The following is a 27,980-nucleotide window of genomic DNA, read 5'->3' on the forward strand; positions in this document are numbered from 1 at the left end:
AAAATGAAAGCATTCAGTAATATTGAATAAGTAATTACTGAAGCACTTACTACCTTAAAACCAGTTTGTTAATTAAGGTTAAAATGTGATGTGGTTATAACCATACTGATATGACACGTGTTTTAACACGACGACCTAATGGCGCCGAAACTGATGTGATATTTTTCACCCGTAGACTTGCAAGTCCCATTGTAGCTAGCAGCAAGGCGTGGGGTGTCAATCCCGTATAGATCCATACACAAACTCATGCTCTCCCTCCAGGAGACTCTGGTTACAAAACGCGACCTAGCAAGTATATTGCTATGCCGTGAAATAGTGGCTCACATTAATGTTATAGTATTCTTGTAGTTGTATAGTATGTTCCTCCCTATACTAGTTGTAGTATGTTCCTCCCTGTACTAGTTGTAGTATGAACTGAACCCCTAAACTATACCTATTATAGTTTACTAGTATGTTTACTTGAATTGTTACTGACTTGAAGAAAAGACTCATTTATCTACTGAGTTATGATTGTATTTTAAAAACAGAGTTTTATATACAACAAAGTGACAGAACTTTAGAAGAGTTTTTGAAATGATTTGATCACTTATAAAAGCAAAGAAATCTTTTAATGTGATGATTATCACAAATAACATTTACACAATTATCATTGTGTTCAACTTGTATTCCCCCCCCCCTCCCCCTTAAAAGCATATAAAACATTTAAAAGATTGATTATAGAGGTATGAACTCACCTTATGTGGGTGATTCAATTGAAGGTTCGCGTAAGGATGAGAAGTTCCACGAATGAATTCCCGAGACACAAACGAGTCGATTTGGGATCCCTTGGGAGTTCACGGCCACCAAGAACAAGTGTGTGTTCTTGGTGTTCTTGGTGAAAGATGATGATCTTGAAGATCTAGACAAAAGTGGGGAATTCATGGATGAAATCATAGGATTGTACTAGATCAAGAAGGTTATCAAGGAACAATGGAAGAATCACTTACAACTTGGACGAGAAATGGAAGAAATTATTGATGATACTTGAGAGAGAATGGAAGTTCTTGAGTTGGGATTGTGAAGAATGATGAAGAAATGAGGGAAATCTATACATAATGGGGATAGATCACGGCCACAAGAGAGTTCACGGCCGTGAACTAGGTTTGCGGCTGTGAACCTCAAATGTTTGGTTCTCTGGTTCGGGTGCAGCCTTCTGGTCTCGAGTTTATACTCCCTAACACTCAACCCTTGAGTGTACTAGGCTTAGAGATCATTAGAATGACCCTTAACAAGGCTAGAAGGAAATGGAATTTAGTCTGACTTTTGGTTGATTGGCTGGACTTACAAGATAAAAATTTTCGGGTTGTCACATCATCCCCCCGTTAGATGGAATTTCATCCCGAAATTAGCTTTCTTAGAGGTACTCCTGGGGCTGTGCTCCTCTGAATGGCAGAGTACCCACTCGTAGACCTGGGCAACTTTGCCCTAATGCTCATGATAGGATTCATACCTGGTCCATCTATCATCACCTCGTGTATACAAGTTGTATATAACTATGATTAGTAAGACGGTCGGATATGAGACTCTGCCCCAGGTCCACAACCAAACATGGAACAGGAGATAGGGCGGAAACACACATACCAAATCTGCATAATCATAATATATACCACCCTCGCGTATTCACTTAATAATGATAGGTGGGCTGTATTCATCCTTAGCCTCTGTGCTTGAACTCGATCTGCTGGACGAGTGGTAGTTCGGGAAGGTCTGCTGAGTATATGGTCGTCAAGGTTTCGGAGGGCAAGGTACTCCTCGCATGTGTACTTTGGGGTTTTAGAAGACAAGAGACAATACTGAGGTCTAGGTCGGGTTGTCGTTACGAATGATGAGGGTTTCGTGAATTTGACGGTCAAGGTGATGGAAACATATGAACTTAGTATGGTGAGGACCACGCCAATCCATGACGAATGATGACAACGGACTCTTTACAGAAACAAATGTTAGGCCGATTTGAAAGAAACATTTGTTATACGATGGTGTATCCCGAGTGTGCTCGACAATGTACTCTTTGTAAACGTTCTAGTGCTTTCTGTTTTCTCCTTAATATTATCACTGCCACAAATCGTACCGCGATAAGCGAGTACTAACAGTGAAAGTGCATTGATAACTAGTGTCGATACTCTATATTATGATCCTCCTCGGTACCTCTATGATCGCCTGGCATATACAAGTTATGTATAATTAAGATGAATAAGACGGTCGACTGAGTGACTCTGCCCTAAATCCACAACCAAACAAGGAACATGAATTTAGGCGGAATCACTCACTCTAAGTCTGCAAAATCTTAGCTATGCACAACCCTGGTGTACATACTAAGCCATCATAGCTTCCCTGAACAGATCTTTAGTTCTCTCATGAATGTTGTGACTTATTCATATGAGTGAGTTATTATGATTACTTTTAAATGTTTTCCCCAAGTTTTAATCTTATATAAATATAAATAAAATTTTAAAGCAATTCTCATTTCGAAGACGTACCGCTGGTCGCTGGTGACTCCGGGGTAGTTTCTCTTGCGGTGATCATCAGAATTCGTCCATCCGCTCCTGAGTTCTTCGTTATCGGGCAGTCCCTCTTGTAGTGCCCTGTCTCACCACAACCATAGTAGGCCTGGTTTACTTCTATTCTGGGGACTTGGGAGATCGGTTGTGCCGATGCCCTGCAGAACCGGGCAGTGTGCCCCTTCCTATGGATATTCAGGCATTGCATTTCCCGACATACTCCGGTGTGGTGGTAGTTACACCCATCACACTTCGAGAGAGTTCCAAAATATCGACTGGCAGGTGCTGGAGTAGCAGGTGTTCTGGTGGCGTATATAGTACCCATTTGTTGCTCCTGCGGGGTTTCCTGTGTTGTTCGCTCTTTCCTCTTTTTCCCCAACTTTCATTTATAGTCCCCTCCCTTTGATGGCTCGGGAACGGGAACCACCACGCCATGGTGGACTTCATGGTTAATGAGTCGTTGGGCCAGGCGTTTGGCGCTATCGACTGTAGTTGGGTTAGAAGACAGTACATCTCCTTGAATAGGGGTAGATAAACCTCAGATGTACCTTTCTATCTTCTTATTTTCTTGGGTAACCATCTCAGGGCATAGTGTTGTCAGGTCGCTAAACCTGTCAGTGTAGGTCACTATGTATGAGCCGATCATGGTATGCTCCCATGGCTCTTGTTCCAGCTTTTGAACTTCGCCTCTTGGGCAGTATTCTTCCAACATCAACTCTTTTAGGTTCTCCCAACCTATTGAGTTAGCCACTGATAGGGTCAGTGACTTAACATGGCTATTCCACCATGTTAGGGCTTTGTTGGAGAAGGTGCAGGCAGCAAACTTCACTTTGCTCCCTTCTGGGCACAGACAGATTTCGAAGACTGGATCTGTTTTCTCGAACCATCGCATTAGAGCAATGACTCCTCCATTTCCATTAAAGGATTTGGGTTTGCAGTTCATGAAGTCCTTGTACGAACACTCACGTGGGTGTCCGTGGGTAACTCCGGGGTTTGTTAAGTGGGTACCGCTACCGGTTCTATTGGTACCACTTTCGCTGATGTGAGTTAAAGCAGTTGTTACTGCGGCTGATATCGCTGCTTGGAGAGCAGCAGGATCGAATTGTGGTGGAGGCAGTGGAGTTTGAGTTGGAGTTATCAGAGTAGTGTGTCTCGCTGATCGACGGGGAGGCATATTGCTAAAAGAATACAAAGATGAGATGGAAATAAGTCTATAGCAGTAGTTATAAGCCAAAAATTAAATGACAAAGTTATCCTAGTTCTGAGTGTATATGGTTTTGACTTTCATAGGGTTCTGGGAACAATTCATAAAGGGCAGTTTATATAAAATAAACTTTATGAATCAGAAGTGGCTATCCTCGAATGAATCTCTGTGAATTGAATAACTGATACTGGCTGCATGAAAAGAAATAATTCTAACACATAGTGTGAGTAGTGTATCCACTAGCTCACGAAGTCAATTAAGGTAATTATTTATTAGTGTGACGCATAAGACGTTTTGTTTCTTCGGCTGATCCTTCTTTGAAAACTTCTCATGAACCTGCTTTTGTTCCTCCTTGACTCTTCTGCTGCCCGCTATGAGGAAGTGGTTACATCTATCTGGGTTTGTCGTACGAGAATGGAAGTGTCTAAAGAATCTATGAGATTAAGTGTAACATTATGGGGTGATCCTTACCGGGTCCTCCTATAATTGCGCAATGTATACAAGTTGTATATAATTTAAGATTAAATAGACCTTCGAATATGTGATCCTACTCCAAAACCACAACCAAACAAGGAACAGGATGTGAAGCATAGATCACAAATTCTAAATCTATAAAATCTCAACTATATAAAACCTTGGAAGTATACACTCCGGAATCATAGACCTACCAGAAGGGTCTTTTAAATTTTCACATAGGTTATTTATAGTGCCTAAAATACTCCTATAGTATTTTAATGTAATGAACTTGGTATGTTTTAAACTTGTTGTTGTCTTATAGTATCATAAAATACTCCTATAGTATTTTAACTTTCATGTTCCGATCTAGAAATCCCTTGTGTATAGAGTTAGGTAAGTTTTAAGACTGTTGCAACACCACATCACTCCCAAACACATGTCGGTCACATCTCAAATGAATATAGTTGATCAGGCTATATTGATCCCATATATGATTACATAACTGTCCATGTTTGACCGCAGTGTTCAACCTTTAAATACTTATGTTCTGTTCTTCTTGTGATACTTGTTCTAGTATGTATATATGTATAAGCAAGTATGTATACTTATATAAAGTATTGTTATATTTAAAAAATATCTTATTATTCAGAGTACTTCGGCCCCATTGTATTTATAGTTGTATATCTTTTATAGGTTGATATACTTGGTTCACTATAAACAATGCTCTGATACCAATCTGTCACACCCCGAAACCAGAACCGCGGAAACATTCGGGGGCGGAGGACGTCATGTTTAGTATCACAACACATGCATCATAGTAATCAAAGTAACAAACAACCATTGCATTAATATGAAAGTGTTTACAAAGTATGTGGTTCACATGAGATTGACTTCAAAAGTAAATAACAAAACAAGACATGAAGCTACTATGCTTCATCTTCTGAATCCCAGTGCGCGTACCTATCTACTAGTTTCCTGAGAATACAAGTTATTTTGAAAGAGTAGATCAGCATTTAAGCTGGTGAGTTCATAAGTATTTTAGTAATGTAATGAAAGATGAGTAAAAATGACACAATTCCTTCTATGAGTACTAAATGGATACAAGTTATATACAATCCAGACCAAACAGACAATCGGTTGTGTGAATCTGCCCTAAGCCCACAACCAAACAAGGAACAGGGAATGAGGAGGAAAGTACACATCCCATTGTTTGTTAGATCTTCACTGTATATAACCCTGGCGTATTCATTTGGTACTTATGGAGTTAACTGTAATAGTTCCTTTATTTGATGAAAACATTCTTTAAGAAAAACCCTTATTTCCTTTAGTGAAAATGGTAACCACAATAGTTCCTTCTATAATCACTTAGTTTATACTAGCTATATATAATCTAATATCGAACGGATAGTTAATTGTGTAAATCTGCCCTAAGCCCACAACCAAACAAGGAACATGAAGTAAGGCGGAAAGCACACATCCAACTACCTATCGGATATTAATTATATATAACCCTAACGTATAAACTAAGGTATTATAGAATTAACCACTAACGGTCCTTTAAGTTAAACTGGTTTAATAAAATGGATTAAACCCTTTTTCTGATAAGTTTCCAGTTTAGCCTACTAAATGTTCTATCTGAAAAGTATGTTTTTGTACTAGAAAACGGTATATTGAATTTGTATACTATGACCTGACCCATGCCTGGTACTCCTTATGATTACTTGGTGTATACGGAATATATATATATATATATATATATATATATATATATATATATATATATATATATATATATATATAGCTAAGATCGAATAGATAGTAGACTGGGTGCATCTGCTCTAAGCCCACAACCAAACAAGGAACAGGAAATGAAGCGGAAAGCACACATCCTACTGTATGTCGGACCCGATTAATATATATCCCTGATGTATCTACCGAGGAATCATAAAGTTAGCATTATAGGCCTCCTTTTTACTGAATGTACCAAGACCCGACTGTACTGTTTGTCTTTTTTAATGATGTAAGTTTTCCCAAGTTTAAGACTATCTTTACTAGAAAATAGTTTGCATTACCTTTTATGTGAGAAGATCACAATATGAATGTAATGGGAAAATGAAAGCATTCAGTAATATTGAATAAGTAATTACTGAAGCACTTACTACCTTAAAACCAGTTTGTTAATTAAGGTTAAAATGTGATGTGGTTATAACCATACTGATATGACACGTGTTTTAACACGACGACCTAATGGCGCCGAAACTGATGTGATATTTTTCACCCGTAGACTTGCAAGTCCCACTGTAGCTAGCAGCAAGGCGTGGGGTGGCAATCCCGTGTAGATCCATACACAAACTCATGCTCTCCCTCCAAGAGACTCTGGTTACAAAACGCGACCTAGCAAGTATATTGCTAAGCCGTGAAATAGTGGCTCACATTAATGTTATAGTATTCTTGTATATGTATAGTATGTTCCTCCCTATACTAGTTGTAGTATGTTCCTCCCTGTACTAGTTGTAGTATGAACTGAACCCCTAAACTATACCTATTATAGTTTACTAGTATGTTTACTTGAATTGTTACTGACTTGAAGAAAAGACTCATTTATCTACTGAGTTATGATTGTATTTTAAAAACAGAGTTTTATATACAACAAAGTGACAGAACTTTAGAAGAGTTTTTGAAATGATTTGATCACTTATAAAAGCAAAGAAATCTTTTAATGTGATGATTATCACAAATAACATTTACACAATTATCATTGTGTTCAACTTGTATTCCCCCCCCCCCCTCCCCCTTAAAAGCATATAAAACATTTAAAAGATTGATTATAGAGGTATGAACTCACCTTATATGGGTGATTCAATTGAAGGTTCGCGTAAGGATGAGAAGTTCCACGAATGAATTCCCGAGACACAAACGAGTCGATTTGGGATCCCTTGGGAGTTCACGGCCACCAAGAACAAGTGTGTGTTCTTGGTGTTCTTGGTGAAAGATGATGATCTTGAAGATCTAGACAAAAGTGGGGAATTCATGGATGAAATCATAGGATTGTACTAGATCAAGAAGGTTATCAAGGAACAATGGAAGAATCACTTACAACTTGGACGAGAAATGGAAGAAATTATTGATGATACTTGAGAGAGAATGGAAGTTCTTGAGTTGGGATTGTGAAGAATGATGAAGAAATGAGGGAAATCTATACATAATGGGGATAGATCACGGCCACAAGAGAGTTCACGGCCGTGAACTAGGTTTGCGGCTGTGAACCTCAAATGTTTGGTTCTCTGGTTCGGGTGCAGCCTTCTGGTCTCGAGTTTATACTCCCTAACACTCAACCCTTGAGTGTACTAGGCTTAGAGATCATTAGAATGACCCTTAACAAGGCTAGAAGGCAATGGAATTTAGTATGACTTTTGGTTGATTGGCTGGACTTACAAGATAAAAAATTTCGGGTTGTCACATTATACGTTTAGACAACACTATAGAAAAAGTTTTGAAGAGTTGTACGAGAAGTTCTTTCTAACATATTCAGATACTCTTCTAACGAGTATGAGTTATAACCCTTCACTAATTGACATATTATTGATGTGCATTTTTGTAGCGCACAAGAACTTCTTTGATTTGTTGATTCACATGTTGTTTTCAAATAAGGATAATTCGTCTCCAGGTCACCAACAAGTCACATAAACAAACATTTGCTCATACGGGACCTTCTACGGAATTGTATGTGGCTATAGGTTGAATCATCCGCAAAATAATGTCGGATCAGCAGTCGTTCAGCCTCTAAACGAGTATGAGTTATAAGGTTAATTCGTCTCCAGGTCACCAACAAGTCACATAAACAGACATTTGCTCATACGGGACCTTCTACGGAATTGTATGTGGCTATAGGTTGAATCATCCGCAAAATAATGTCGGATCAGCAGTCGTTCAGCCTCTAAACGTTGGATTGTGTTTCTCCTTTGAATATCGCTTGAACTAGCATTATTCTGAAGAAGAAGTTGTAAAGTACGAGACAATACAAGTAACAAATTATTGTTAATAAGTTCATCTTCAGATGATGAAATATCATCGTTACCTTCCATTACTATTTTTTAAAAGTTTGGATTCCTTTTGAATATAGAGAAAATATAGAGAGAATATGAAAAAACATACACATATATAGATAATGAAACAATCATACATACATACATACATACATACATACATATATATATATATATATATATATATATATATATATATATATATATATATATATATATAGATAATGAAACTAATGTACATATAGAGAATCTTAATAAAAAGAAAAAAGAAAAAAAGAAAAAGAAAAAAAAAACATAATAATAAGGAAAAAGATTCTCCAGCCAAATGATGTCGGCATTCTAAACTTCACGGGTTCTCCAACTCCCAACCATACTTAGTTGCAATTTGTCGTTTCCTTTCAAGCACCGTGCACAAAATATCACTAGTCAAATGATCATGCGGTCAAAGAAAATACTCTATATCTTGGTTTTCAATCTCTCGGTCCAACAGTTGAGCTTTCCGTTCTTCATTAGCTTGGTAAATAAGTAATTTTTCTTCCGGATACCATTATCTTTGTTCCGCCTATGTGTTGGTTGCAGTGTTGATGCCAACAATTTGTTTGATGAGATCGAACATTTCATTTTGTGTTGCCAATGCCGATGCCACTTTCTTTCCTTTTCTTTTTCTCTAAGGAGGTGAGTCTTCAAAACTAGACGATTGTTCTTGTTGTTAGGAGAATCCAGGAGGACACTTGTGTATCGGAAGATGTTGTGTAGGTATTGGATGAAGATGTTTTGGTTTGTTTTGAAGAAGGAGACAAGGAGTCTTCACCAACTTTTGTAATCGATGCCCATTTCACGTTGTCTTTCAACCACTCCCAAGCTTGTTGACAAGGAAAAGCTTTCTTATTAATAGTCCTTTGATACTCGCTTAGTGAAGCTTGTAAAACATCAACCTCAAATATCCTGCTAGCCACACTGTTCATCCTATGGTTATAGATGGAGTTGAAAGTGTTACATTTCTTTTGGAGGTCTTTCCATTTTGAGTTTATTTGGTTCCGTGACCAATCTGAACCTCTCATTTGAACATTAAAATGCTCTAGAACCCTCTCCCAAAATGCATCGAACCTTTGTTGATTTTCGAGTTCTTTATCTTTAGAAACATCAACATATGCCTAGCCAAAGCCAACTCTTTGTGTTTCACCCATTTTTTTTTTGTTTTTGGTAGTGTGTATAGTTGCATTTTTTCTCAGCAACGTGTTTCAACTCCTCGTTGGTTTCTTCTTTTCTTTCGGGAGCCGGGTCGTCACTAGAACTACCAGATTCTAAGTTTTGAGCATCACGGAACTGGAGATTATCGGGTTAAGAAGATTGGAATTGGATTTCTGGAACCCTTTGAGAAAACTGATTCCATGGATTATAACTCTAATTTTCCTCTAGAAGCTTAAATGTGTTGTAAGATTTGCACTGAGATATATCGTTGTAGGTAGTTTTTGTGGTTTTGATATTGCTGATAGTTTGGATTTTGAAAATCTTGAGAAAAAAATGGAATATCTTGACATGAACCGCCTTGTGTGGCTTTGCGTCTTTGGCTAAACCAACTTGTTTAGCTTTGTTTCGGGAATCCATTGAATGTAACCGAAGAAATTGAACGAAATAAAAAAATTTCCAGAGTAAAAACATTACAAATGATTGAATTATGTATTTATGTTTAAAAACTTATAAAACAAAAAATAAAGAAAGGAATATAGTTACATGCATTCAAAACAATTCAAAATAAAGTTGCGGTCCATACATTGAAGTAATTATCTGAAAAGTTGCAGAACAATACATTAATGCAATACGTGCAGATGTGTTCACCAACCCAACTGAAAACCTTAAACCAAAGAAACCACTAAACCCACTTAAGTGGGTACTGTTTCCCGACGGTACCCCCGCTACCGCCTTATCTCCTTTCCAAATTGCATTCGGACTCCGTCCTCCCTAAGGCAAGAGATGGCATAAAAATGCTAGGGGCATTGGGGCGTTCAGATTGTAGGATTATTTTATTAAAAATTATCAATTATCAATTCTTGGTATTAGCTTTCTATATAATTTAGGTTTTCATCTTTTAGTTGCATTCAAAACTTAATACGGGGTCATTTGGCGAAATTTAAGAGCAAAATAAATATAATGGTTAGAGATTAAAGGATGATTTAAAAAAAAAAAAAAGATTTTATCTTGAACGTAAATGGATAAGATTGTAAAATCATATTGTCTTACATTTTATTCATACTCAACTTTCTACCATATCAAATATTGACATGTCACTTTTGATGACACATTTAATGAAATTAATAATAATTCAATCTACTTATCACTATTTAATTTCTCAAATATTTATGGTTAGAGATTAAAGTTTTGATGTTTATTTTTTGAAAATATTACTATTATTGAAGATTATATACAAAAAATAATTTATAACTGCAATACACCATTTCATGCCATCGTCACGGTAAAGAAGCCTCATCAATGAAATAAAAAAATCGGCCTATGCGAAAAAATGTTTCATTTCATTTCATTCCTACGTGACAAACAGACAAAAATATTGCACATCAAAGACTACAAATTAAAAATTAATTCCGTTGTAAGGCTCTATTCCATTCACGATTCCTCCAATCTCGATTACTACCACTAAAAAGCTAGTTCCTAAAGATTCAATAAAAACTTACTTTTGTAAGCAAACATGCTTCCCAAGGGAAATAAAAAGATTATGACCTCAAAAAGCAAAAAGCAAAACCATATTAGCACTATATCATTGCCTCAAAGTAAAGAGAGATGAAAAAAATATACACCACCCACTTACAAGTTCTTTCACTTTTTACCCCTTAACAATCAACAAAAACAACTATCACCCTTATTTCCGAAACGACAACCTTGAAAACTGAGAAACCAAAAACTCCCACCCCCTAGGAGACCCCATTTTACCCAACGAACCCCCTTCATTTCCATCAAATTCCCTCCAAAACTTAATCACATGTAAACTTTCTTCTTCAGTCGATCTCTGAACCACAATCTTTGAAGCAAAACCTTTCTCCCTCATTCCCAAACATATTTGCAACGGATCATTAGCAGCAAGAAACAACATATACAACCACCCTTTTTCCGACAAAAGCTTATCAGCAATCGGCAAAATCTTATCGATAACACTCCGCCCATTTTCACCGCCAGCCCAGGCGGCAGCAATCCCATCACCGCCCACTTCCGCCTCGGGTGTCGGCACGTACGGCGGGTTCACCACCATCACATCCACCATCCCCGCGAGCCTCCGGTCGAGCCCGGCGGCAATGTTGGTGGTTAGCAACTCGGCGTGGACCCCGTGGGCTTGGAGGGTCTCGTGGGTTACTTTTAGGGCGTTTGGGTTGATGTCTGTGGCAAAGTAATGAGTGGTTTTGAGGTCTTGGAGGATGAGAGCGAGACTAGTGATGACATAGCCACTTCCGCTTCCGATTTCGATGCAGATTGAGGGGCGGTGGTTTAAGAGGTGTTTCCGGTCGGCTAACAGCGCGTCCACCAAAGCGAATGAGTCATCGCATGGCTCGTAGACTTGAGGGTGTGAACTCGTGAGTCGGATTTGTGCAATTCGTGAGGGCATCTTTGTGGAAAATCTGTATCAAACAAGTAAAGTTTTACAACTCAAAAACACAAAAGTTGTAAAGTTTGGTTGGTTCATATGATGCTTTTCTTTTTGAGGAATGGAATCTGTCAAAGGAATTGGAATCCAATCTTTCACGTGTTTAGTTCGCTAGAATTGGAAATATGGAATGGAAATCAATCACATTTCTTTTTTGTTTTCTGTTTGATTTGTGAATCGATAAAAAGAAAATGAAAAGTAAATTATACTAAAGGATGAACATGTTTGTGTCCATTAGGTTTATCATTTGAGGACAATTTGGTCTTTTAATGAAAAAATAAAGAGTGGAATTCAAATCTTATCACCCACCCTAGGAATGATAAATCTCTTTGAATATATGGATTGTTTGAAACAGACCATACTTAAAAGTTAAAACCAATTTAAACACAATTATTGAGACACGAACATTGATCTCAACAGCCCCAACAATAATGGTGCCCTGATTAACGAAAGATGAATCTTCAATAACAGACAAGACAGCCAAACAAGCACAACAATCAACCACCATAAACACTGTTTTAACTAGGATTCCACACCAATTCAGATAACAGGTCAAGATCTACACAGCACTAGGAGGAAATGAGGAATAGAGCACACATGTAAATATGAAAGTAAAGGCAACAAGATGCACAGAAACAAAACCAGCAAACAGTATGTTCATCAAAGCAAGAAGCAGTGAGTACAAGAAAAAGGAACAAGTAGAAAGGATAGAACAACTTACATAATTTCTTCAATAGAAGATAAGCGCTGCAGATATTGGAAGAAAGGTCCAGAATCGCCCAAAGAAAGCCAGTATCCACGATGAAGATGTTAGGGTTTATCAAGAGTAAACCCTAAAATTATTGCAAGGAACACAATCAGCACAATACTGAGACTCGATCGCACAAACAAAACCAAAACAAGAAACAGAACACTTTACTCAAATCAAAATCAAACAACGAGAGAGAAACTATTTAATTGTTCAAGAACGATAAACTCAACAGAAGAGATATCTAAGAAAACGTTTGAAATAACCAATTACACCGGTGTATCGATGATTCCTTAACAGAAAGTGATTAGAAAGACAACGATGATAGATTCGATGAATCCGACCAATGCAAAGAGACTATGACAAATGCTAATAATCCAGGGAAAACAAATCTAGAATTCCTTATATCACAAAACCTCAACAAAACAGAAGCTATCATAATCCAAACTAAGAATACTCGTGTTTACATAAAGAACAAAATACCTTGAATGAACGTTTGCCGGAAATGAACCTTGACAGAACTTTGGGAGGGGATAAAATCGATGAACAAATAGGGGGCAGAGAGGTTTGGTTAGGTTGCGCTTTGATTTTGTTTTGTCTAAGCAAAAAGAGTTTTATCGATTAGTACGAGAGAGGAAGGAGACAGCGGAAGGGGTGGCCGGCAGGGAGGTGATGGAGATGGTGAAGGGTAGTGGGGAGTGGTGTCGCTGGTTTATCGCAAACGACGGGGATTGGGTAGGGTTGTGCTATGGTATGGCCTATCTATGAGTTTGTTACTTTGTTACTCGAACAACCCAGCCCTGTCACGCCTGTTTTAAGTTTTAAAAATGAAAATGCGACTTTTATTAGAGGAAAAAAAGATAATATATAATTTAAATTTTTAATAGCATCTTGGAAAATAGCTAAAATTTATATATATATATATATATATATATATATATATATATATATATATATATATATATATATATATATATATCAAAGTAAATATACCCTTAAGGATATATTAGATTAGATACCCGATACTTAAAACTGTGTCGTTTGGCTATTGACTTCGTTTGAAATTGATACACGAATACTTCATTCTTAAAACATGAGAACTACGGAATCCTTCCTAAAAACACTAAGGTTCCATCGATTCTTGATTTTTGTTGATTCACCATCGATTTACAGCAGGTTGCGGTTCTTGATTCGTTTCAGTTCTTCCATTAGAGTTTTACTGATCAGACCGAATGCTTCCATGAATGCGTGTATGCACTGATTTTTATTGATTTCGTATATGCCTTGATTTTCGAATCCTATTTAGAATCGAGGTATGTGTTTATATCATCCCTTATTTCTTATTTTTTCTGGTTAATCAGGTGACAAGATACGGCTTTTTCGATTTCATCTTCTTCAATTTGTTCTTGGTGTTGCTTAGGTAAAATTAAAATAGATTTATACTAATTTCATTAGATTATGGTTTGTGAACGATACCAAGTTAATTCTATGGTAATTTATATGTATTATTCTTTTCAGATATAATGTTGTCGGTAATGTACACCAGGTGTTTGTTTAAATGTCTCAGTGAAGTTTTGTTCACAGAAGTGTCAATGTTAATAGCCAAGCTTCCAGTGATCTAGAAGGGTAGAGATTTATACTTTTACCCTTGTTGGGTTAATCATCCTCTCCCATCGCACACTATTATCATTCTTGGATCTTGATTCTCGATTTAGTGTCAATTACTTCTCCATCTGTTGACAATTTCTCATCACGATTTCCGATTCCCATCGTTTGAAGGTATGTTTTTTTTCTTAATTATGTAGTGGTCTCATGAATCATGATGATATGCAATGTGTGTTTTATTATTCAAGATTTTGAGGCTTTTACACTTAATCTTCTAAAAAGAACTATAGAAACATATAGAAATAGTGGACGTTGTTGGGTTAATTCCTTCTTGTGCAAGAGTCTCAAATTTATTATTTTTTTCTACCAGTGGCACTAGATGTAGTTGTATTATTTTAGATGAAAGGATGGGAAAGCTTATGTGATCAAATTGTATCATAGATTTAAATTCTTGAGATTGGTATACTTGGAACTTGCAACAAAAAATGGTTCCAAAGCTTCAAGTTGGTAATCACGTGTCATAACTGTTAGCTAGTTCATTGATAGAATTATTTAATTATATTTTGTTAGAATAACTCTAGATAAACTATCCAAGTAACATAGATGATTATAAAATTATGGAATTATTATGTGAATATGAATAGTGATTTTCACATTTAGTAGATCAGGGATTCAAATTTTGCCCTGGTGATCACAATTGTGTCTACACTTTCCCCTACCTTCACATTATTATAAGTATACTTTGTCTCATGGAAGCTTCCGTGATACTTTTACTTGCGTTCTAATTTTTAATTTTGACAGTTATTGAGACCAATCTACCATCTACATGTTTGGTTATTGAATCCGAAGGAATTGGAATCTTGGATTCGATTTCGTTAGGTGTTTGGTTGCCAAATGAACGAATTCAATTTTGGAGGATTCCTCAATGTAACGACCCAAAAATCAAGGGTAAAAATTTCATTTTTCATTACAGTCAAAACACATATATCTTTTAAATCCAAGCTTTCCAAAAACATTGCTAATTAAAAACATTTATCAGAGTTCATCCCAAAATCAAATATTACGGAAAACACGGGTGTGTGCACGATCCACATAATCCATATCAATTGCATAAACCTTGCATATACACATATAAGGATGTCATGGAAACCCTCCCAGGTCTTATACACATAATCACATAAATCATATCAACTACACAAGCCATGCACATAAACATATAGGGAAGCCATGGAAACCCTCCAAGGTCTTACTCCGGGTGCCATAGGAACCCCCTCATGGTCTTAGCCCACGGCCATGGGAACCCCCGCATGGTCTTCACCAGCTACCAATCAAACCATACATTCAAACATATAAGCTAAACATGCAAACATATAAGGATGCCCTGGAAACCTTCCAATGTCTTAAACCGGGTGCCACTGGAACCCCCACGTGGTCTTAACCTACTGTCATGGGAACCCCCACATGGTCTTAGCTACCTGGCCATGGGAACACCCACATGGTCTTCCCTAACTACCATGGGAACCCCCGCATGGTCTCAACTAATCAACAGAAATGTCATACAAACCATAGAAACCATGCATACAACATATAAAGGTACCAGGTGCCATAGGAACCCCCTCATGGTCTTAGCCCACTTCCATGGGAACCCCCATATAGTCTTAGCCTGGAATGCCATAGGAACCCCCCAATGGTCTGACATCCAACTGCCTCGGGAACCCCCCCGGGGTCTTCCACGCAAGTATCACAGAAATTGCTAGCATATCATATATCACATAATCAACAACAACCCACATATCATAAAATAGGCCATGGGAACCCCCACATGGTCTTCGTATAAATACATAACATATTGACAGCACATTCGCAAATATCCACTACATGCAAGAGTCACGAAGACAACTGGCATACTATATATAACTAATTGTCATGGGACCCCCGCATGGTCTTCACATAAATACATAATGTATCGATAACATATCCGCAATAATCATCACAACTAGATAAATGGGTCGGCCTTGGTGCCTTCGACCCATTGGTATGGTGAGGAGACTCACCTCACACTGCCGAGTCCCGCGGATAAAACTCTAGTTGCTGGTTGACAGATTCATGAACTGTCAACATCAAAACAACACCCAATTAATAATTGGGTTCCAATACATAACCATAAGTCCATGCTTGGGGTAAAAAAACTACTTTACTCCCAAGCTAGCTTGATCCAAGCCCAAGGCCCAAACACACACTCTGAAGGCCCAAAAACCAATCAATGAACCAAGGCCCAATATATGGCCCAATTTTCCAAATTGGGCCCAAACCTCTACATGGTCTTATATTAAGGCCCAATCATTTATTCTAGTCCAAACATTTGGCATTCCGATGGTCCAATATCTCATAATCATCAAGGCCCAATTTTGGCCCACTTATGGGCCAATTTTCAAAATTGGGCCCAAGCCTTCCCAATGGGCCTTATCCTAAAGCCCAATAATTTGCATAGTCCATAAACATGTTCCCCATTGGCCCATGAAGGCCCACAGCAACTCGGTCCAAGAAATGGCCCAATCAAGAACCCAAACCTAATTAGGGTTTTTCACATAAAATGACGATTAGGCTGAAGTGTTCCTACTTAACCCATTAAGGACTTAATCCATTAAGTCCATCACTCCACTAGACCAAACATACAATGTGGTCGGGCGTAATTCAAAATTCCAATTCCAATGGTCCAAACGCGGTTCCCAATAATTCCAAACTAACAAATCCAAAATTAGGGTTTTATAAACCCTAATTAGGGTTTCCAACCCAATCGTGTGCCAATTAGTCAAATGGTTAGGTTTTTAGGTCAATTAGGGCTTCATTAGGCCATTTAGGGTTAAATAAGTCGGGTACCACCCACTACCACCTCGGGTAGTGGTGGTCAACGACGGCTCATGGCGGCGGGCACCACCTCGTGGTGGCTGTGGTTACGATTCTAGTCCGAAACATGTCCAAGCAAATCAATTAACAACCCAATCACACATAAATGCACACCGCCACCCAACACGGCGGCTGGTGGCGGCAGAAGGCGGCAACCACCACCTCACGGTGGTGGTGGTGGGGTTTTCTTCGGATTTTTCGGCCAAACGATTACATACAATATCACACTCATCAAAACACTCATACACGCACCAAAACACGCATACAGCCACCCCCACGGTGGCTGGTGGCGGTAAAAGAAGTGACAGAAATGGCAGCCACCATAGCTGGCGGCCATGGTGGTTCTTTTCGGTTGTCGGCCAACAAACACACGCACATACAGCTTGCAAACGGCAACACCGTCACGAACACGAGATGTATCAGAAAACATGCACCCATCTCCTCCACTTCGGGGTGACAGACGCAACCGCAGCACAACAACAAGTGGCCACTTGGAGCTATGATGGCGACGAAACACGGGCAGGGGCGTAGCAACCGAGGAACAGAGAAGATACGGTGATTGTGAACGACAGCAACGGCGGTGAGGCAGCGAACGGTCGGTAAAACATCACCGCAACAGTGGCGGCACCATTGCGGGTTCCTCGGCAGTCTATCCTCGTCGGCAACAGTGGTCCGTCGTGGTCTTGGTTGATCGGAACAACAAGGGGGTCGGGCGGTGGCGGCTGGACGATGGAGAAAGAATGTTGAGAAAGAAGGTCCCTCCCCATAGGATCTTTTTCAAATTAAGCCTACAATTTACAAAACAGCCCCCAGAATCCAATATTCATAACAATTCAAGTCCCATAAGTTACCATTTAACCCTCAACATTCCAAAATCCTTTCAATCTAAGTCCGATAATTACCAACCACCCCCTGACTCCTGAAAATATTTACAAAAATAAATCCCAAAGATATACTTTAACCCCCGAAAATCCAAATTATATCATTTGGCTCCCCAAAACCAACACCCCGCTAAATATTATGGATTTTTAGGCCACTATAAAATATAAATTTACATCTTGGGGTTCCGGGTTTATTATTTAATTACTCTATTTCAAACGGAATGTGTCACAACTAGGATTTTTGGGTAGGAAATTCTGTATTCATGAAATCAACTCTTGTATAACTTGTAATCTAAGCTAATGTCAAGTGCTATGCTCAATCAAAATCAACCATTTGAACCCAAAATTCTTGAGTGAAGCTCAAAACTTAATTCAATACATCTCATATACTCATGTAACATCCCAAAAATACAGTCCAAAGATTTCGTTTTTAAAACCATAAATATCTTCATCATATAAAGTGATAGGACACATGTCAAATATATCAGAGTATAAACATCCCAGGTTAAACAAATGGTGTGTGCACTGCAATCTTCCCGAGCTCCTCTTTTGAAAACTGAGTACCTGAAACCAAAACTGAAAACCGTAAGCACGAAGCTTAGTGAGTCTCCCCAATCTACCACATACCATCCACATATAACATGCAACTAGGAGATACGGACCCCGCCCACACTCATGGAGATACGGGCCCCGCCTACACTCCGCTATCTAGGAGATACGGGCCCCGCCCACACTCCGCTATCTCTGAGATACGGGCCCCGCCCACACTCAGCTACTTCGAGGTACGGGCCCCGCCCACACTCGACTACTGTGAGATACGGGCCTCGCCCACACTCAGTTGTTGTGCCAAAACATACAAGTATCACACAGACAACATGTATAACTAATCTATCGTTCAATCATATATCATATATCATAATCAAGTACAGCTACGAGATACGGGCCCCGCCCCCACTCGACTAATAAGAGATACGGGTCCCACCAACACTCTGCTACTATGAGATACGGGCCCCGCCCACACTCGTATTCCTAACAACATATACAAGCATCACATAGACAACAAGTATAGCAATCCAATAATCTGACTGATATCTATACTCAGATAATAATGAGATACGGGCCCCGCCCACACTCAGATACTAACATATCTCATATACAAACCGGCCTTGGTGCCTTAGACTCGTTCCTACTGGAAGAGGACTCACCTCACACTGCTGAAGTCCCGCTGACAAAACCATAGTTGCTGGATGACAGATTCCCGAATCTGTCAATCATCAAAATAACACCCAATTAATAATTGGGTTCCAACTCATAACCATAAGTCCATACTTGGGGTAAAAGACTACTTTACCCCTATCTTAGCTTGACTCAAGCCCAAGGCCCAATCCAAAGGCCCAAAAGTCTAATAATGGACCAAAGCTCAACTATGGCCCAATTTTCCAAATTGGGCCCAACCTCTACATGGTCTTGCCCTAAGGCCCAATCATTCATTCTTGGTCCAACGCTTGACATTCTCATAGTCCAACATCTCATAACCATCAAGGCCCAGACTATGGCCTATCTATGGCCCAATTTTCCAAATTGGGTCCAATCCTTCATATGGGCCTTACCCTAAAGCCCAACTAATTACTCTAGTCCATTTGATTATTCTTGGATGGCCCATTAATAAACCAATTACCAAAACCCAATCGAAAGGCCTAACCCAAGGCCCAAGTGAAACTAGGGTTTCACATAAAATGACGATTAGGGTTAAGTGTTTCTTACTTAACCCATTAAGGACTTAATCCATTAAGTCCTTTACTCTACTGGATAAATGACATGGAATAATTTGGGCTTAATACACAATCCAATCCCAATGACACAAAGGTGGGTCCAAATAAGTCTAAGGCCCAAATACTCTCAATTAGGGTTTTCTAAACCCTAATTAGGGTTTCCACCCAATCATGGCCCAATAGGCCCAAAACTAATCCTTAAGCCCATTAGGGTTTTGCTAGTACATTAGGGTTTTGCTAGTGGGGCACCACCTACTACCACCTCGAGTAGTGGTGGTCAATGGTGGCTCACGGCGGCGGCCACCACCTTACGGTGGTGGTTATCATTATTTTTATTATTAACCAAAGCTAATTACAATTACAATGATTAATCCAAACATAAACACACACACACACACTAACTAACACACACACAACCACACCATGGTGGCCGGCGGCGGTGCTTGGCGGCAACCACCACTTCACGGTGGTGGTGGTGGCTTTTCCAGTGAACCTCGGCTAAACAAACATACATACAATCTCATAGCTGCCAGAACAATGATAACAGATGAATACACACCCAAAACTACACCCACAGCCACCTCTCACGGTGGCTAGTGGCGGCGGAAAAGGAAGCAACGGAAGCCACGACGGCGTAGCGGCGGAAGATCACGGCAACAACGAGATAGCGAACACACACACACCACTATCGAGATCCGACGGCAGTCACCCACCCGGTGGCGCTCATCGAACGACAGCAACGTCGCTCTAGACTGACAGCAGCGATGTGAGAGCTTCTAAGGTGGCGACTGAACAGAAGAAGAAGAGGGAATGGCGGCTATCAGAGGGAAGTCAATGAAACAGTAGACGCAAGAAAAATGGTGATGAACGCAACCATAAACGGAAATCGCACCTTCGTCGGGAAAAACGACCACAACGTCGTAGCACCCACAGGGTGGTTGAGCTCCGCCCTTAACTTCGCCGGTGGACAGAACTAGGTCGATGGTCGCTCCGGTGATTCTTCGGTGGTGGCGAGGAGGTGGCGGATGGGAGGGTGGCGGCTGAATAGTAGTGTTAGGGTTAGGGTTCCCGAAATATATAAATACCTGGTGCCTCTAAACTTATTTTCATATTGACAGGATCAACCCCTCCTTCATTAAAACTTTTCAACTTAAATGAAATATTTACTTTCTTGCCCCTGGTTCCATAATTTATTCTCAATTTGAATCCAACACTTACACTTTTACCCCCTGATTCCATAAAATCTTTTTAATTTAATCCCAAAAGCATTCTTTAGACCTCCAAAGCAAATTACAATGTCAATTACACACTTTTTCACTAAATTCTTTATTTAAATCTACTCATATGCCAGAATAAAATAATACTTGAAACACATCTTCAGATTTTAGGGTTTGAATTGGAAACGGGGTGTTACAACTCAAGTATGGGTTTGAAACCCTAATAACCCGGTTCAAACTCAGAATGGACCAGGATCCTGTTATTGGGCCTAATGGGCCAGTAAACTCTCAATTTGATTATTTTGGGTCAAGGAACCCTATTTGGACCTTAATATGACCTATATTCATTAAATATAAGCATTTTGGGCCATAAGACTTCTCATGGACCTTATTGGGCCTAAAATGTCTCACCTTGTCATCATAGGCCTTAATGGGCCGTAAATGGGTTCATAAGCCCTATTGGGCCGAAAACCCCATTCCTTCATCGTATTGGGCCATAAACCCCATTCCTTCACCACCTTTGGGCCGTAAACCCTCAAGAGGGCCCAATGGGCCGAAAATTCCCACATTTGGGCCTTGTAATTTCAAGAGTATTCAAATTCTAGCCCAACACACCTCTTATTCCCTCTTCTCACCCAAATTCTCGGTTTTTATATAAAAAAAGGGAGAAAAGATGGGGATTAAGCATGTGACACCTCATAATTATCAAGTGGATATATAGGCTAATTATCCAAGTTAAGCCTTAATCCTCCATGTAATAACCTCATGTCAAATCACCCTCTTCCTTCTTCTACTTTCGGACGAGAACCCCCAACACACCCCCATCTCTCTCATTTCTCCAACACAAAGTCCTCTCTAAGCCTTCATTTCCCCAAGGAAAAATCGTATGGGATTGTGTGTGTGTTCAAGAACACATCATCAAGGTTCATCATCATCTTGATAAGATACCTTACATTCTAGTGATTAACTTCATCATATGAAAAATCTTTCATCCATTAACACATCATCTCGTTAGCCCTGTTGAAAATACCCGATACCCGAATTACCCGCCCGGTTTTTTTGGGTATCGGGTAAATCGGGGTCGGGTAAATCGGGTATCCGGTAAATTTATTCGGGTAATCGGGTAACCCGATTTTTTTCAGGTCGGGTAAAGGGTACGTTTGTTGGGTTTCGGGTATACCCGAATTACCCGAATTATTTTAAAAATTCTTTTTTTTTTCGTAGAGCTTGTACTCTGTAGCAGGTATTTGATCACGCTTAAACTAACTATTATTATTGTAAAACATGAATCTCTTTTATTATGACAATATGAAACTAGCAATATTAAAAGTAATTGTTTATATATCATCATGTTCTTTAAAACTTAAGTGTTTTCTAGATTATAGTTTTTATTGCAATTAACAAACTCATTATCTTGACGAAACTTCAGAACATGGCAAAACTTATGGCTACAATTATCTTAAACATTTTAAACTTTTAAATTAAGATCTTTAAATATTTGTTTTTTTAACATCTTATTAGATTAGATTAAGTTGTTAAAAAATTACTTGATATCTCAGGTATTATTGACTAAAAAATCTCAATGTTCAAAGATTGAGTAACTTCGTTCATGCCTCGTTTGCTTATATAAACAAGACTAATAAAGCACGACGTATTTATTTCATTAAATTTATTTTCAGGTGAAATTAAAAAAAAATTATATATTTTGGGTAATACCCGAATTACCCAAACCCGACCCGATACCCAAATTACCCGAATTTAATTTGGGTCGGGTAACGTGTATTTTTTTTAACATAAAAAACCCGAATTACCCGACCCGAATTACCTGAAACCCGAAAAAATTACCCTATCAACACCCTTACATCTCGTGATCCATGCTCTAGATCCATCTTAGGTTCGAAAAATCCCCTCAAGGAGGCTTCTAGGGCCGAGATCCTCATCATTCTTCATCAAAAACCGAAATCTCTAAAGCGAATTGAGTTCATACCCCCTATTTTCGGTTTTTACAGTGTTTTGGGGGAGAATACAAGTTGTTTTGTGTAGATCTATGTGTGTATGCATGATTTTGTGTGTTTTTCATGATATATGTGTGATTATGTGTTATAAAATCCATGAACTTGAAGATATACTAAAATGTGATGATATTTGTAGAACATAACACTTATTTCAACTTATTATGCAAAGAAAAGGTTTTAAAATACATCAAAGTTACTTAAAACTAAGAAATTTGCATAAGAGGGCCAAAAATGACAAAATAACCAAAAATGAGGTATTTTTATGTAACTTACGGTTTTTAAGGGACCAAAAAGGATGTATTTTGATAAATATGAATCTTTATGGTATTTGTGAATCTTAAAAAGGGCTAGGAGTGTAAAAGTTCATAAATGGGCTTCTTTTGGGCTTTTACGAATTTTTGGGCCAAGATTGTAAATTTTTGGACTTTTGTGGGCTTAAATGTCATTTTCAACAAAGTTGTGCCAAAAATGTAAATTTTTGATAAGAAGAACTAAAAATGTGAATTTATTAAAACTTGGGCCAAAAAGATGAATTTATTTATAAATGGGCCGAAAATGTGAATTACTTGATATCTCAGGTATTTATAAACTTGGGCCAAAAAGATGAATTTATTCATAAAACCAAGACAAAAATGATATTTTTGACAAAGGTGAGTTAAAAATGTTATTTCTACTTAAAACTAGCCTTAAATGCAAACTTTGTCCTTAAAGGACCTAAAATGTCATTTTTACCAAAAATGTGCCATAATTATAAATTTTCGGTTTTTAGGACCAAAAATGACCTTTTACAAAAAGGTGGTGTAACATCCGGATTTCCAGGTACTGTATTTATCTAATTATTTTTGAGTTTTGGAGAGGGACTCGGCGAGTAGGCGCTTAGACTCGCCGAGTAGAGCCGCACATTGTTAGACTGGATTAATGACTGGACTCGGCGAGTCCATACGTGGACTCGGCGAGTCCACGCTGTTTAATGAAACCCTAATTTCTTGGGTTTGGGACCTATTTAAAGGCCCTTAGGGCCGTCACTTGCGGCTACCAAACCCCAGAGAGAAACCCTAAAAGAGCTAGAGCGTTTGTGAGAGGAAAGGAGCCATTTCTTGATCTTTGTGATTGATTTTTGCAAGAAGGAGGTGATTTCAGCTTGGAGGAGACCAAGGAGGTTGTGCATCTGGGGATTTCGAGCAAAAGACTTCATCTTTGAGGTATTATGTCGCCCCTTTATCTGTTTTGTTGAAGGAACCCATAGATGTAGAGTTTTTATGTCTTTTATTGGAAGGAGTTGTGAGAATATGGCCCCTATTCATTTTGAGACTTCGGATCTGGACCCATAGTGGTCTAAAGAGCTTATTCCAGCTTGCTTTATGTTGAACTATGGAGGCAATGAGCTTAGGTTGTTGTGTTTGGGGCTAAATCACCAAGTAAAGCCTCCTAGACGTCACATGAGAGTCAAGATCCAAGCTTTATGTGATTATCAGGCTTGGGAAGGTCAGATTTATGGTTCTAAGGAACAGATCTGACCTCAGGAGGTCATTTGAGTTTGTGCATGACATGAACTCGCCGAGTCCAAGGGCAGACTCGGCGAGTAGGGTTAGGGTTTCCCGTGAATCACTCAGTGAGTGACTTGCCGAGTTGGGGGAATGACTCAGTGAGTCAGAGGGGGAATAGAGGACTCGAGTTCACGACTGAACTCGCCGAGTCACATTTGTGTACTCGGCGAGTCTGGTCAAGAGTTGACCGTTGACTTTTGTTGACTTTCAGGGTTTGGTCAACAATGGAACTTGTGGACTGTTTGAAGGGTAAAATAGCCTTTTAGCCTTCTTAGAGGACATGTGAGAGTCTAGTCTAGCCTAGAGAGCCGTGATTGATGGAGATGATTATGTTATGTGTATAGGCAGAGGCTAGATCAGTATATACACAGGCGGGATATTATCCGAGACATCCGAGGTGAGTCTTCTCACTATACATTACCTAGAGTGGTATTTATGTGTAGACCAGAGGGTCTTGTATGCTATGTGTATGTATGAGATTATGTGCATTGTATAGACCGGACCGAAGGGTCCAACGATACAGACCGGACCGAAGGGTCCAACGAGCTATGACCGGACCAGAGGGTCCAACGAGCTACGGGACTGGAGGGTCCCGCTGAGACACATCGGACCGGAGGGTCGTATTGTAGCCTCGAGTGGCGTATGTGTTGTATGTGGTATATTGGGGAACTCACTAAGCTTTTATGCTTACAGTTGTTGTGTGATGTGTTTCAGGTACTAGTGAGGATCGCGGGAAGGCGTCGGCATGACTCGTACACACGAGAGAGGATTTATTTATATCAGATCTTGGGACATGTTTTGTGATGATACAGAGATTTATTATGATTTTGTGATTTTTATGTGGTGGAAAGTATGTTTTGAAATGAAAATTTGTTTTGAAAAATTGGGTGTTTCAAGTTGGTATCAGAGCCTTGGTTTGAGGGATTCGGGTGCACCTTCGGGCGTATCTGAACTCAAACTGAGGATTTGAGAGAATTTCAAAATAAAATCCACAAAATTTTATTAAAGAGTAGAATGTTTTGAAAGAGCAGAGCAGAGCAGTGTGTACGATCAGCCAGCGCCCGAACGGTGATTTCCCAAAATACCCTTACCTTATGTGTTATGAGATATTATGAGATATTATGCATGCTAGAGTAGGCTAGGTAATCATATTAGGACTAGAGTGGCCTGATTTGTGATGCCTTAGCCTAGAAATGATTTTGCTGCTATGTGATGCTTGAGAGCGAATAGGTAGCAGTGAGGAGCTGTTGAGAGGCCTACCGAAGGGTAGCCTATGCCAGTGAGATATTGTATACTTGTGATCTGGGATCCAAGGAGGAGGACTTAGAGTGAATGCTGATGCGGTGTGGATGGTAGTATAGGGCCCGTACTACTGAAGACACCGGAGCAACGCGCACCCTAAGTAAGAATCCATTGGGTACTAAGGAGCAAGTAGGGTTGAGTTATCGAGTGCGAGTATACTCGAGCGAGTCTCTGATATCTTGTGTTGTATTTCAGAGAGACATCATGGTTGGGACGCGCCACCGGCCAGGGACTAGCGAGGGGGTTGTGAGCGATGAGGAGCTCCGCCAGATGATTCATGATGAGGTGGCTGCTGCCATCCGCGCTGAGATTCCAGAGATGTTCGGGTCTATCAAGACCACGATGATGGAGGCTTTTGATGAGCGGTACGCCGCTCTTACTGATGCAGCTGTTGCTGCGGCCACCGCAGCCGTTGCTGCTGCCAGGCCGCAGGGGGGTGACTCGTTGCTGTACAGAGAGTTCAGCAACACGAAGCCACCAGAGTTTGATGGGACGCAAGATCCGATTGCTGCTATGAGATGGATTACCGATGTTGAGGGTTGTTTCTATATCTGCTCGTGTCCAGAGCATCTGAGGGTTCGGTTTGCGCTGAACCAGCTTCGCTTGGGAGCGAAGGACTGGTGGAAGTTTGTGACGGCAGACTTCACTACTGCAGAGCTGACTGCGGTGACCTGGGAGAGGTTCACCACGATGTTTCGAGATGAGTATGTTCCTCCGGTGGAGAGGGAGCGATTGGCTCAGGAGTTCTTGACCCTCAAACAGGGTACTGATTCGGTTACTGTGGTTACCCGGAAGTTTCATGAGAGGGCGATGTTCTGCCCTGAGCAGGTGTCTACTGAGCAGGCACGTATGAGCCGGTACTTGGGTGTTTTGAGGAGGGATATACGGGAGTTCGTGTCGAACTCGACTTATCGGACATTTGTTGAGCTCCAGGCAAATGCCCATAAGAGGGAGATTGAGCTGGAAACGCAGGCCAGGGAGGAGGCCGAGTCTCAGAGGGTGGATCGGCGACCGGCACAGTCTCAGCCGGCGGCCAAGCGGGCAAAGCCCGCTGATTCGAGATCTGGGGGTCCGAAGGGCCGCATTTGTGGAAAGTGCGGCAAGAGCCACGAGGGGACATGCAAAGCTGGGGTGTGTTATAAGTGTGGGAAGAAGGGGCATTATGCGAGGGACTGCCCCAAGGGATTCACGGTTTGCATTCATTGCAACCAGACCGGCCATCGGAAGGCCGAGTGCCCACAGCTACTGCAGAGATCAGCGCAGGGATCTGCGCCTGCTGTTCGAGCTACAGAGAGTCGGCCGGCGAAGGCCGAGGCGCCGAAGGCTCGCGGGAGAGCCTTCCAGTTGACAGCGGACGAGGTCCGCGCAGCACCCGATGTGGTAGCTGGTATGTATTCTTTCCTCTGTTTATATTGAATTTGTGATATTATGCTTATTCTGAGGTATGCATAGGTACATTTCTTGTGTGTTCTGTACCTGCTTTGGTGTTATTTGACTCGGGTGCGAGTCGGTCATTTGTGTCGATAGCGTTTAGTCGACACATCAGTGTTCAGCGAGAGGCGTTGAGTCGACCTCTACGAGTTTCTATAGCCGATGAGCGAACAGTGTATGCTACTGATGTGATTCGAGGATGTGTACTCGAGATCTTCGGTGTCGAGTTCCCGATATATCTGGTCCCGATTGCTATGGGGGACGTATGTGTCATAGTAGGCATGGTTTGGTTGAGCCGATGTGGGGCTGTGATAGACTGCGAGCGACAGTTGGTGACGATACGAGATCCCAGTGGGGGAGTACTTACGGTGTACGACGAGGGTACCCGTTCTAGCTCAGCATTTTGTTCGGCCGCTAGAGCGAGGCAGAGTCTACAGCAGGGCTGTAGTGGGTTTGTGGCTTATGTGGTGGATACGAGAGTAGATGCAGAGAGACCGAGGTCGGTCGATGAGGTCCCGATAGTGCGTGAGTTCCCGGATGTTTTCCCGGAGGAGTTGCCGGGAGTACCTCCCGAGAGGCAGGTAGAGTTCCGTATTGAATTGGTTTTGGGGGCAGCGCCTATCGCCAAGGCGCCCTATCGCCTTGCGCCACCAGAGATGC

General features: G+C 40.3%; 1 protein-coding gene across 1 annotated transcript; it reads right to left on the minus strand.

Annotated features, from left to right (window-relative positions):
* Nucleotides 1-10,989: 10,989 nt before the first annotated feature.
* Nucleotides 10,990-13,450, minus strand: LOC145167333 (uncharacterized). Its single transcript, XM_079086511.1, has 3 exons — nucleotides 13,127-13,450; nucleotides 12,617-12,728; nucleotides 10,990-11,869 (listed from the first exon to the last, which is right to left on the minus strand). Exon 3 carries the CDS (start codon nucleotides 11,854-11,856, stop codon nucleotides 11,119-11,121), a length of 738 nt encoding a protein of 245 aa, XP_078942637.1. The 5' UTR covers nucleotides 11,857-11,869; nucleotides 12,617-12,728; nucleotides 13,127-13,450; the 3' UTR covers nucleotides 10,990-11,118.
* Nucleotides 13,451-27,980: the final 14,530 nt, after the last annotated feature.

The sequence above is a fragment of the Lactuca virosa genome, chromosome 3 (assembly GCF_052849685.1).
Source record: "Lactuca virosa cultivar CGN04683 chromosome 3, Lactuca_virosa_CGN04683_v6, whole genome shotgun sequence".
Lineage (NCBI taxonomy): Eukaryota > Viridiplantae > Streptophyta > Magnoliopsida > Asterales > Asteraceae > Lactuca > Lactuca virosa.

Excerpts from the sequence above, each read along its gene's own strand:
- LOC145167333 (XM_079086511.1), bottom strand. The coding sequence starts at position 11,856 with ATGCCCTCACGAATTGCACAAATCCGACTCACGAGTTCACACCCTCAA.